Genomic DNA, 12,698 nt, shown 5'->3' with positions numbered 1-12,698 from the left:
GTCCCATCGCTTATCCAAGAAACCAGCTCTTCAGAATGTCTAAGAAGCAAATGTTCCATTGCTCATCCAAGACACCGGTTCTACAGAGTCCAGGAAGCAGGTGTCCATTCCTCATACAAGACACCAGCTCTCCAGAGAGGTCAGGAAGCAAGTGTCCCATTTCCCATCCAAGACATCACCTCTCCAAAGAGGTCAGGAAGCAGGTGTCCCATTTCCCATCCAAGACATCAGCTCTCCAGAGAGGTCAGGAAGCAGGTGTCCCATTGCTCATCCAAGACATCAGCTCTCCAGAGAGGCCATGAAGCAGGTGCCCATACCTCATACAAGAGACCAGCTCCCCAGAGAGGTCAGGAAGCAGATGTCCATTCCTCATCCAAGACACCAGCTCTCCAGAGAGGTCAGGAGCAGGTGTCCCATTGCCCATCCAAGACATCAGCTCTCCAGAGAGTCCATGAAGCAGGTGACCCATTGCTCATCCAAGACACCAGCTCTCCAGAGAGGCCAGGAAGCAGGTGACCCATTGCTCATCCAAGACACCAGCTCTCCAGAGAGGCCAGGAAGCAGGTGACCCATTGCTCATTCAAGACACCAGGTCTTCAGAGAGGCCAGGAAGCAGGTGTCCATTCCTCATCCAAGACACCAGCTCTCCAGAGAGGTCAGGAAGCAGGTGTCCCATTTCCCATCCAAGATATCAGCTCTCCAGAGAGGTCAGGAAGCAGGTGTCCCATTTCCCATCCAAGACATCAGCTCCCCAGAGAGGTCAGGAAGCAGGTGACCCATTGCTCATCCAAGACACCATGTCTTCAGAGAGGGCAGGAAGCAGATGTCCCATTTCCCATCCAAGACATCAGCTCCCCAGAGAGGTCAGGAAGCAGGTGACCCATTGCTCATCCAAGACACCAGGTCTTCAGAGAGGCCAGGAAGCAGGTGTCCATTCCTCATCCAAGACACCAGCTCTCCAGAGAGGTCAGGAAGAAGGTGTCCCATTTCCCATCCAAGATATCAGCTCTCCAGAGAGGTCAGGAAGCAGGTGTCCCATTTCCCATCCAAGACATCAGCTCCCCAGAGAGGTCAGGAAGCAGGTGTCCCATTGCTCATCCAAGACATCAGCTCTCCAGAGAGGCCATGAAGCAGGTGCCCATTCCTCATACAAGAGACCAGCTCCCCAGAGAGGTCAGGAAGCAGATGTCCAATCCTCATCCAAGACACCAGGTCTCCAGAGAGGTCAGGAACCAGGTGTCCCATTGCTCATCCAAGACATCAGCTCTCCAGAGAGTCAATGAAGCAGGTGACCCATTGCTCATCCAAGACACCAGCTCTCCAGAGAGGCCAGGAAGCAGGTGACCCATTGCTCATCCAAGACACCAGCTCTCCCGAGAGTCCAGGAAGCAGGTGTCCCATTGCTCATCCAAGACACCAGCTCTCCAGAGAGGTCAGGAAGCAGGTGCCCCATTGCTCATCCAAGACACCAGCTCTCCAGAGAGGCCAGGAAGCAGGTGTCCATTTCTCATCCAAGACACCAGCTCTCCAGAGAGGTCAGGAAGCAGGTGTCCCATTGCTCATCCAAGACATCAGCTCTCCAGAGAGGCCAGGAAGCAGGTGTCCCATTGCTCATCCAAGACACCAGCTCTCCAGAGAGGCCAGGAAGCAGGTGGCCATTCCTCATCCGAGACACCAGTTCTCCAGAGAGGCCAGGAAGCAGGGCTCCATTCCTCATCCAAGACACCAGCTCTCCAGAGAGGCCAGGAAGCAGGTGGCCATTCCTCATCCGAGACACCAGCTCTCCAGAGAGGTCAGGAAGCAGGTGTCCCATTGCTCATCCAAGACACCAGCTCTCCAGAGAGGCCAGGAAGCAGGTGTCCCATTGCTCATCCAAGACACCAGCTCTCCAGAGAGGCCAGGAAGCAGGTGACCCATTGCTCATCCAAGACATCAGCTCTCCAGAGAGTCCATGAAGCAGGTGTCCCATTGTTCATCCAAGACACCAGCTCTCCCGAGAGTCCAGGAAGCGGGTGTCCCATTGCTTATCCAAGACATCAGCTCTCCAAAGAGGTCAGGAAGCAGGTGTCCCATTTCCCATCCAAGACATCAGCTCTCCAGAGAGGTCAGGAAGCAGGTGTCCCATTGCCCATCCAAGACATCAGCTCTCCAGAGAGTCCATGAAGCAGGTGACCCATTGCTCATCCAAGACACCAGCTCTCCAGAGAGGCCAGGAAGCAGGTGACCCATTGCTCATCTAAGACACCAGCTCTCCAGAGAGGCCAGGAAGCAGGTGACCCATTGCTCATTCAAGACACCAGGTCTTCAGAGAGGCCAGGAAGCAGGTGTCCATTCCTCATCCAAGACACCAGCTCTCCAGAGAGGCCAGGAAGCAGGTGACCCATTGCTCATTCAAGACACCAGGTCTTCAGAGAGGCCAGGAAGCAGGTGTCCATTCCTCATCCAAGACACCAGCTCTCCAGAGAGGTCAGGAAGCAGGTGTCCCATTTCCCATCCAAGATATCAGCTCTCCAGAGAGGTCAGGAAGCAGGTGTCCCATTTCCCATCCAAGACATCAGCTCCCCAGAGAGGTCAGGAAGCAGATGTCCATTCCTCATCCAAGACACCAGCTCTCCAGAGAGGTCAGGAGCAGGTGTCCCATTGCCCATCCAAGACATCAGCTCTCCAGAGAGTCCATGAAGCAGGTGACCCATTGCTCATCCAAGACACCAGCTCTCCAGAGAGGCCAGGAAGCAGGTGACCCATTGCTCATCTAAGACACCAGCTCTCCAGAGAGGCCAGGAAGCAGGTGACCCATTGCTCATTCAAGACACCAGGTCTTCAGAGAGGCCAGGAAGCAGGTGTCCATTCCTCATCCAAGACACCAGCTCTCCAGAGAGGTCAGGAAGCAGGTGTCCCATTTCCCATCCAAGATATCAGCTCTCCAGAGAGGTCAGGAAGCAGGTGTCCCATTTCCCATCCAAGACATCAGCTCCCCAGAGAGGTCAGGAAGCAGGTGACCCATTGCTCATCCAAGACACCATGTCTTCAGAGAGGCCAGGAAGCAGATGTCCCATTTCCCATCCAAGACATCAGCTCCCCAGAGAGGTCAGGAAGCAGGTGACCCATTGCTCATCCAAGACACCAGGTCTTCAGAGAGGCCAGGAAGCAGGTGTCCATTCCTCATCCAAGACACCAGCTCTCCAGAGAGGTCAGGAAGCAGGTGTCCCATTTCCCATCCAAGATATCAGCTCTCCAGAGAGGTCAGGAAGCAGGTGTCCCATTTCCCATCCAAGACATCAGCTCCCCAGAGAGGTCAGGAAGCAGGTGTCCCATTGCTCATCCAAGACATCAGCTCTCCAGAGAGGCCATGAAGCAGGTGCCCATTCCTCATACAAGAGACCAGCTCCCCAGAGAGGTCAGGAAGCAGATGTCCAATCCTCATCCAAGACACCAGCTCTCCAGAGAGGTCTGGAACCAGGTGTCCCATTGCTCATCCAAGACATCAGCTCTCCAGAGAGTCAATGAAGCAGGTGACCCATTGCTCATCCAAGACACCAGCTCTCCAGAGAGGCCAGGAAGCAGGTGACCCATTGCTCATCCAAGACACCAGCTCTCCCGAGAGTCCAGGAAGCAGGTGTCCCATTGCTCATCCAAGACACCAGTTCTCCAGAGAGGTCAGGAAGCAGGTGCCCCATTGCTCATCCAAGACACCAGCTCTCCAGAGAGGCCAGGAAGCAGGTGTCCATTTCTCATCCAAGACACCAGCTCTCCAGAGAGGTCAGGAAGCAGGTGTCCCATTGCTCATCCAAGACACCAGCTCTCCAGAGAGGCCAGGAAGCAGGTGTCCCATTGCTCATCCAAGACACCAGCTCTCCAGAGAGGCCAGGAAGCAGGTGGCCATTCCTCATCCGAGACACCAGTTCTCCAGAGAGGCCAGGAAGCAGGGCTCCATTCCTCATTTAAGACACCAGCTGCCCAGAGAGGTCAGGAAGCAGGTGACCCATTGCTCATCCAAGACACCAGCTCTCCAGAGAGGCCAGGAAGCAGGTGACCCATTGCTCATCCAAGACATCAGCTCTCCAGAGAGGTCAGGAAGCAGATATCCTATTGTTCATCCAAGACACCAGCTCTCCCGAGAGTCCAGGAAGCAAATGTTCCATTGCTCATCCAAGACATCAGCTCTTCAGAAAGTCCAAGAAGCAAATGTTCCATTGCTCATCCAAGACATCAGCTCTAGAGAGTCCATGAAGCAGGTGCACATTCCTCATCCAAGACACCAGCTCTCCAGAGAGGCCAGGAAGCAGGTGTCCATTTCTCATTTAAGACACCAGCTCCCCAGAGAGGTCAGGAAGCAGGTGACCCATTGCTCATCCAAGACACCAGCTCTCCAGAGAGGCCAGGAAGCAGGTGTCCCATTGCTCATCCAAGACACCAGCTCTCCCGAGAGTCCAGGAAGCAAATGTTCCATTGCTCATCCAAGACATCAGCTCTTCAGAAAGTCCAAGAAGCAAATGTTCCATTGCTCATCCAAGATATCAGCTCTAGAGAGTCCATGAAGCAGGTGCACATTCCTCATCCAAGACACCAGCTCTCCAGAGAGGTCAGGAAGCAGATATCCTATTGTTCATCCAAGACACCAGCTCTCCAGAGAGTCCAGGAAGCAAATGTTCCATTGCTCATCCAAGACACCAGCTCTCCAGATAGTCCAGGAAGCAGGAATCCTTTTGCTCATCCAAGACACCAGCTCTCCAGATAGTCCAGGAAGTAGGTGTCCATTCCTCATTCAAGACAACAGCTCTCCAGAGAGGTCAGGAAGCAGGTGTCCATTCCTCATTGAAGACACCAGCTCTTCATAGAGGTCAGGAAGCAGGTATCCCATTGCTCATCCAAGACACCAGCTCTCCATAGAGTCCAAGAAGCAGATGTGCCAATGCTCATCCAAGACACCAGCTGTCCATAGAGGCCAGGAAGCAGATGTGCCAATGCGCATCCAAGACACCAGCTGTCCAGAGAGGCCAGGAAGCAGATGTGCCAATGCTCATCCAAGACACCAGCTGTCCAGAGAGGCCAGGAAGCAGGTGTCCCATTGCTCATCCAAGACACTAGCTCTCCAGAGTCCAGGAAGCAGGCGTCCATTCCTCTTCCATGACACCAGCTCTCCAGAGAGGTCAGGAAGCAGGTGTCCCATTGTTCATCCAAGAGACCAGCTCTCCAGATAGTCCAGGAAGCAGGTGTCCCATCACCCATCTGAGTCAGGAATCCACTAAACAAAGAATGTGATGGTTTCCCCAAACACTCAAAATCTCTCTACAGACCATAAGAATCTGAGAACCCAATGGTCCCTAGGAGCAGAGAGCCCATGGGTTCCCATCCGCATCAAGCACCTGAGCCTCTATGGAAACCTGTGGAACAGAAGACTACAACATCTGTGGCTCAAACCATTCAGACTCACCGACGTGACATGAATACACAAAGCTGCAATGAAAGGAAGGCCTGCGACGGCAGGACGGCTCGCGACAAGTGAGGGTGCCAACAAAGAGAGACTTGTAGCAAACATACAAAACATTCAGTTACTATACTGAACACAGTGAGCGCTCTCTCTTCCCTTGAAGGTGCAAACAGACAGTACACAGACTTGTACATTACTGGAATGAGTGCCATTACATCACAAAACCATGATGTGGTTGAACATCAACAGTGAAAGAACCAGACAGCACTGGAACGGGAAATGCATAGCAAGCAAAAGGCAGGAGCACTGCAAAGTTTGAGCTATACCTATTAGCTAGCAGGAACGACAGTGTCGTATTTTGTTCATCGCCATGTTTTACTAGAGAAAGGCTGACACAACCATGAGATGACCTTTCGCCTGGAAGCGGCTTAAACCTCCATCTTTGATTGGGCTATTTCCATTAGCATCCGATATTAGCTCTGCTTTTTTATGTGGTGTTCATACACACATGGCATGCAGGTCTCAAAAGCATCCAACACCATTCTGCAAAGCAAGGGATGAGGCAAAAATCCACAAGGATTGTTTCCCTACACTTCTCTGTGATCCTGTAAAATCCAGGGCTAATTAAGAGGGATATGAAGAATCCTCAATAAATGCTAACTTATGTTCTTCTACCAAAGTCAAGCTGTAAAAATAACAACACTGAATAAAGTAAAAATAATGGCAGATTTATGTGTATTATTGAGGCCTTAGGGGAACACAAGGCTTCGGTTAGATGCCTGGAAGTCATTCAGAACTCTGCTGCCAGGCTCCTATATCATCTTCCCAAACATGCCTCTGTGTCTTGCCTTCTTCGCAAAGTTCACTGGGTTATGGCGGACAAGCGCATACAGTTCAAAGCCCTAAGCTATATGCAAAAAGCCAGGTTTAATGCTGGTCCACTTTATTTACAAAATCTGGTGGCACTATAAATGCCAACTAGCTCCCGGCGGTCATGCAACCAGTACCTTTGTATGGTTTCCAGAGTGAAACTAGGCCGCATGGGTGGACGCTTCTTCTCACACTTGAACCCTCAGCTTTGGGCCACCCTCAGAAGATGCCACTGACCACTTTCTGCAAACATCTTAAAACCTGGTTGGCCTGATCCTTTCTCTTTCTGCTAGCTCCTTTCTGGGTTGCCATGTGCTTTACAAGACCTTATAATAATAATAATAGTAATAATAATAATGTGTACCCCATGGAACATTTCATAAGTCCCACATGAGACAAATGTCAAGAGGTAAAGCAGATGACTTTATCACGAGAGTCAATACAACTTCCAAGATCCCAAAGTTATGTTTCCAGAAAAAATATAGAAGACTCTTTACTCTGGGTTCACTCCTAAGAGACACAGACCCCAAACATTAGAAAACAGCCAATATTGCAACCAGATGGAGCTGGAAAGTCTAGTTCAGTGCCTGTTGCCTACTCATGAGTCTTGTACTTTGGGTTACCACCTACAAGGTCTACGCTGGGGACAAACTCCATCTTCTTCCACCATTGCCACGGTTTCTTCACCACTCGATGTTCTTCCAGCCAGGCCACTCCTCGCAGCCTCTGCGGCTCTCCTTGAATCACCAGCTGGGATCTACTGGCTCATGTGTCTGCTTTGCCACCCTCAAAAACATAATTGGCGGTTCAGCAGCAGCCCCCAGATGCTCAAGCAAGGAAGCTGGGTGTGGCCTTGCAGGCCAGCAAGACCTGCCACAAAGAGGAATAGAGACAGTGACCCACACAGGAAGCCAGGACACCATGTCTTCTGTGAACCAAGGAGACGGAGAGGCCGGTGGTCCTCACTGGAACTCAAGGCCTCCTTGCAACATGTCGGGTGCATCCTGGTTCTCCAACATATCGTGGACCAGTGACCTTCTGGAAATGCAAAAGGCTTTGGATTCAGATTTTATTTGCACCTTTTCCAAGAGCGGATACCTCCTCTTAAACTAAAAGGGAAGGTTGGGTGACATTGCCACAAGGTTGCCACATTCTCAACACATCTAAGGTGCAGGAGCAAAGAGACTCAAATGTTCCTCAGATCTTGCAATTTCAACGTGATACATCATATGTAGAGGACTGGCCTTTCTTGGAGCATACATTTGAGCACCAAGGGCCATTTTCATATCCAAGTCACGCAGTGCAGCGCAGCAGGTCATCTTACTGCGCTGCGCTGCGCTGCGCTGCATGACAGGACAGTGCAGGAATGCGTCATATTTTAGTCAATGCGGCACATTCCTGCCTTTTCCTCTCTGCTGGTGAACTTTTAGCAGCCTGACGCCAACACAAGCACCCTTGCACCATGGTGCAAGGATGCCATCATTGTAAGGATTGTTTTTGTGAAGCGATGGGCACCTTCCTGCATAAACACAATCCCCTAAGGCTTTTACCTCTTTCTATGTATTCTGCAGAAAGAATGAAGCACACATGGAAAGAGAAAAAAACAAGGAGAAATAAAAATATTTCTCTTTGTTACGTCTCACTTGGGGAGGCGTATCTTTTTGGCACATTTCCAGGTTCACCCCTTCTGGTAAAACTGTGATTGCATCAGAAGCTTTGGGAGATACGTGGGAACACCCTTGCAACACCCAAGGAAACGCCTCCCTGGAGCAAAGCAGCGATTTGTGCTGCATTACATTACTCGAGTTGTATGACGCCACTGAAGGACACGCAAGGTGGCCTTGCGATGCTTCATTAATCTCATTTTGAAGTGGCGTCGCTCTTGCTCCATGCTGCCCGGTGCAAGAGCGACGCATAGGGGCTTGTAAATATGACCCCAACATTTTGCTGCCAGCTGGTAACAGCATGCTCAACTTGATGAACAGATACTGTACATGTAGAGGTGGGACCCTTTGACTAGAGTGGAGTAAGTCAGTGATGGTGAAGAGACTGCAGGCCTCTGCTCTGTTTAGCAGTGGATTCCCATGGGGGTCAGTATGTACCACAGCTGGCCACCACACTCATGGTCTGGTGCAACCCTACTCACTTCTGGCTTCTTCTCAGTGTTGCGTCTCCACACCTTCTGTCGCATCACCACCCCCCCTCTCCCACTGTACACTTCACTCACACTGGATCGCCCACTGGACTTGGCCTATCTTAAAGCTGGTCGCTGGAATAACCACAGACCAAAGCAGGTGGCTTGTTGCCCAACAGTGACGCCATGTTCTCTCTCCCTGACAGAATACATCTATGCCAGTATTGCAAACTTGGTGGTCTGCCTCTGCGCGGTCTTCGGGATTGTGGTTCTGCTGTGTTCCGCCTGCACTGCCGCCTACCAGTACATTATTCAGCTCTTCGTCAGCCTGGCTGTGGGGTCTCTGACCGGAGACGCCATACTCCACCTCATCCCACAGGTAAGGCTGGTTTAACACATCCCCGCGGATTCCATGCACATTTTTCATTAAAAATGTTTTATTTTATAATCATTTTAGCTTAGTTATTTTTCATTTTAACTATTTTATTGGATAATTTTTCATTTTTGAAAGCTTATAAATCCAATGCCTAACCCTATAAAAAAGTATCAATGATATCTTTTCAGCTTGTCATAACACATTTAAAAAAATTGCAGTTCAACAATATTAATGGGTTATATGAATAGTATTCGAATAGTATTTCAAATTCTGAATATTTCAATACTTCCTTTAACATATATATTATGATTTTAAATACATTTATTTTATTGAATTAAATTATCAATGGGTTAAAAATAATCAATATGCATTCATTCTATTAACCAATGCAAGTTGTGAACGGCTTTTTGAATTGATTAATGAATAATTCATGAGCTACAAATTTAAAATTAAATCATAGGGTTGATCTTTCGATATTTGTTTTCCTGTGCCAACCCCCTGTTCCCTCTTGCCTTTTTTCTCAATAACACACTCTTTTTGTCTCCAATTTTATTCACTGGAATGTGTGCCTATCATAGACACTACTAGCATATGTGCTTTGAAGATTTAAATGTAGACTCCAGCTTACAATCTGTAATTTGCGTTTTTTACTAAAACAGTAGTTTATATTCTACAGGGCGGATTCATGAAGAAAAGGGTAACAAAATGGCAGACTTCTACGGCCCAGTCTGCACTTACTTCTACACTTTTTAGCCGTTCACAAAGCAGGTGTGATTGTGCGCCTGTGAAGGCAGGTTAGGAACAGGTGGTGTACTATTAGATATATGAGTGACTTTTTTAAGGCTGCCCATCCCCCACTGTGTGGAACTGTATACAAACTCCTACCTGCTGAAAGCTACTTCTTCTCTGTGTCGTCGCCATGGAAGACGAGTACTGCTACCTGGCGCGACCACTTCTTCGATAGCCCTGGTGCCAATTCTCTCTCTAACCTAGAACCTGATCCCTGAATTTGTATAGGATCTGAGTTGGTGGATGCCCACATTACACACGTACAAGGCTGGCCACTCAGTGTAACACCAGCTCCCCAGCCCTGGAAGGGGTTTACCACTGCAAATCCATCCAAGCTTGGTAAATGTGTTCGCACCTGCCAAGAATTCTATTGTGAACTCCTGGCAGATGTAAAGAGAGGTATTTTTGGATGCATGTTTATGGTTGGGAATACCTCGGTGTATCAGGCCCAACATTTACAGTTTACTAAATGTTTGTCTCATGGTTTATAGTGCTCTGTGTTTTAGTTTCTGCATTTTAGCACCAACCGCTTTCCGTCTTCTTCAACTATTCCTTACAGGGAGATCTCTCTGTGCCAAGGGGCCCCACCCCACTCTTTCCAACATCATAGTCTAACCCCTCTGTGCTCCACTCTTTCCCTCTACTCTAAGAAGGTGTGTTATGTAGTTATCTGTGCACAAAGCATCCTTTTTGTACATAGACAAAAAGTGGGAGTACAGTATTACAAAGTGAGTCAATATAACTTCTCTAAATGGAAATCCATGCCCATTGGCATCAGCAAAAACTGATGCTATCTTTAGAACGTTAAATATGGAAAAGCAGGTTGAAACATTGGGCCAGAATTAGGGGCGTATTTACAAGCCCACTGCGCCTACGGTGCTTCTCTTTTTTTGATGCACCAGCGGCCAGTGTGCCTGCCCATATTTACAAGGCCACGTAAGGCTAGCCTGTGTGGCTTTTCATGGTCTTATAAATATGGCACCCTTTCACGCATCACTCTGTATTCAAGGGGTGTTCCATGGCTGTTGCAGCGGGTGTTCTCACGCAACATCTGTAGCACCTGACGCATCACCAGAATTATAAGGTTTTGTAAACCTGGGAATGTGTCAGATTCCTACACATATTCAGGGGAGGCGTAAGGTAAGCAATACCTTTATTTCTCATCGTTTTTTCTTTTTCTATGTCTGCAGCACACACGGAAAGAGAAAAATACCATTTGTATCCCTTCCTGCACAAAAACAATCACCCTTACAATGCAGACACCCTTGCACAATAGCGCAGGGGAAAAGTACAAGAATACGCTGTATCTTCTAGATACAGCACATTCCTTACCTTTCCTTTTGGCGCACGGCAGCGCAGCATGGAGGCTTGCTGCGCTGCCGTGCATCAAAATATTGTAAATGAGGCCCTTAGAGTTTAGCAGACAAGATACTTCACAAATGCTGCAAAACCCAGGGATGGTCCAAGCTCCCATAATCCTGCCAAAAAAAATCATTTTTTTTATTTTTATTTTAATACGGGTGGGGCCACTTAGAGCTTCCCCAAAATAGGCCTTTTTCTTTGATTTTTTCCCAGCCTGCTGCGCGGTGTACCCTGTAGGGTAATGGCGGCTGCAACAGAAATATTCCAGTAACAGTCAGTCCGTAAGAATGCAGTGGATTCACAGAGCCCGCCATAGGTTCACACAGCTGCAGCACACAAAGAGAGAATAAACTCCCAAGTCCAATGGGGTGCCTTTAATTTGTGTAATCGAGATGGGAATCCTCCTTGATTTGCAGATCTGCAGCGGGTTCCACGAATTAACGCCCCTATAATTTAACCTACTCATGTCAAAACGACCACTTATTTAAATGATAATTTTTCAAAACATACTGAACAAATTTACAACAAACCATCAAAAACACAACCCGTGAACACAATCTACCTTCCTGCCTAATTCTTTATAGAAGAGCAAATAATTATCTGGTAATAAAAGGGAAATTGCACTTTTGGGCACCAACCCACTTTTCATGGCTCTGCTTGATAAATGTGCACGAAACTTGCCTGGAGGAATCCAAAGCGGAGGGTCATTTTTTGGAAGGTTTTCTACAGATTCAACTAAGGGTGCCAAAGTCATTAAGAAAACAAAAAATGCTTTTCCATGGTAACTCTGACCTAACCATACCTAAGCTGGCACTACTGCTGCCAGTGTTGCTGTGTCTCCACAGTCTCGCTATCCTTGCGCGGAGGCAACAGCTATAAGAGGAGATACTGAAACTCTGACCTAACCATAACGACACTGAAGCCACTGCTGCCAGTGTTCCCGTGCCCCCGCAGTCTCACCATCTTTGCGGGGAGGCAGCACATATAAGAGGAGATGCTTAAACTCTGACCTAACCATAACTACGCTAGCGCTACTGCTGCCAGTGTGCATATGTAACCTAAGTCTTGCTGCCCTTGCAGGGAGGCAGCAGCTAAAAGAGGAGATGCTAAAACTGTGACCTAACCATAATTACACTGGCACAATTGCTGCCAGTGAGCCTGTGCTCTCTCTGTCTCGCTGTCCTTGCATGGAGGCAGCAGCTACAAGAGGAGATGCTGAAACTCTGACCTAACCATAACTACGCTAGCGCTACTGCTGCCAGTGTTCCTGTGTCCCCACAGTCTCACCATCCTTGCAGGGAGGCAGCAGCTAAAACAGGAGATGCTTAAACTCTGACCTAACTATAACTACGCTGGCACTACTGCTGCCAGTGTTCCTTTGTCCCCACAGTCTCGCTTTACCTTGCAGGGTGGCAGCTGCTATAAGAGGAGATACTGAAACTCTGACCTAACCATAACTACACTGGCGGGATTGCTGCTAGTGTGCCTGTGTCCCTATAGATCGCTGTCCTTGCAGGGAGGTAACAGCTATAAGAGGAGATGATGAAACTGTGACCTAACCATAGCTACACTGGCGTGATTGCTGCCAGTGTTCTTTTGTCCCAACAGTCATGTTGTCCTCGCACAGAGGCAGCAGCTATAAGAAGAGATGTTGAAACTCTGACCTAACATAACTAAGCTGGTGCTACTGCTGCCAGTGTTCCTTTGTCCCCACCGTCTCACTATCCTTGCAGAGA

At 48.7% G+C, this 12,698-nt stretch overlaps 1 protein-coding gene across 1 annotated transcript in view; it reads left to right on the top strand.

The window, feature by feature from the left end:
• The window catches only part of SLC39A4 (solute carrier family 39 member 4), an 89,931-nt gene that overhangs the window by 50,700 nt on the left and 26,533 nt on the right, over window positions 1–12,698 (top strand). Inside the window, exon 6 of the mRNA XM_078686444.1 lies at window positions 8,642–8,814. Within this exon, the coding sequence (XP_078542570.1) occupies window positions 8,642–8,814 (173 nt within the window). The remainder of the gene's footprint in view (window positions 1–8,641; window positions 8,815–12,698) is intronic.

Source organism: Lissotriton helveticus, chromosome 4_1 (assembly GCF_964261635.1).
Source record: "Lissotriton helveticus chromosome 4_1, aLisHel1.1, whole genome shotgun sequence".
NCBI lineage: Eukaryota > Metazoa > Chordata > Amphibia > Caudata > Salamandridae > Lissotriton > Lissotriton helveticus.
The sequence above is the reverse complement of the archived record's forward strand: the minus strand, read 5'-3'. Positions and strand labels throughout refer to the sequence as shown.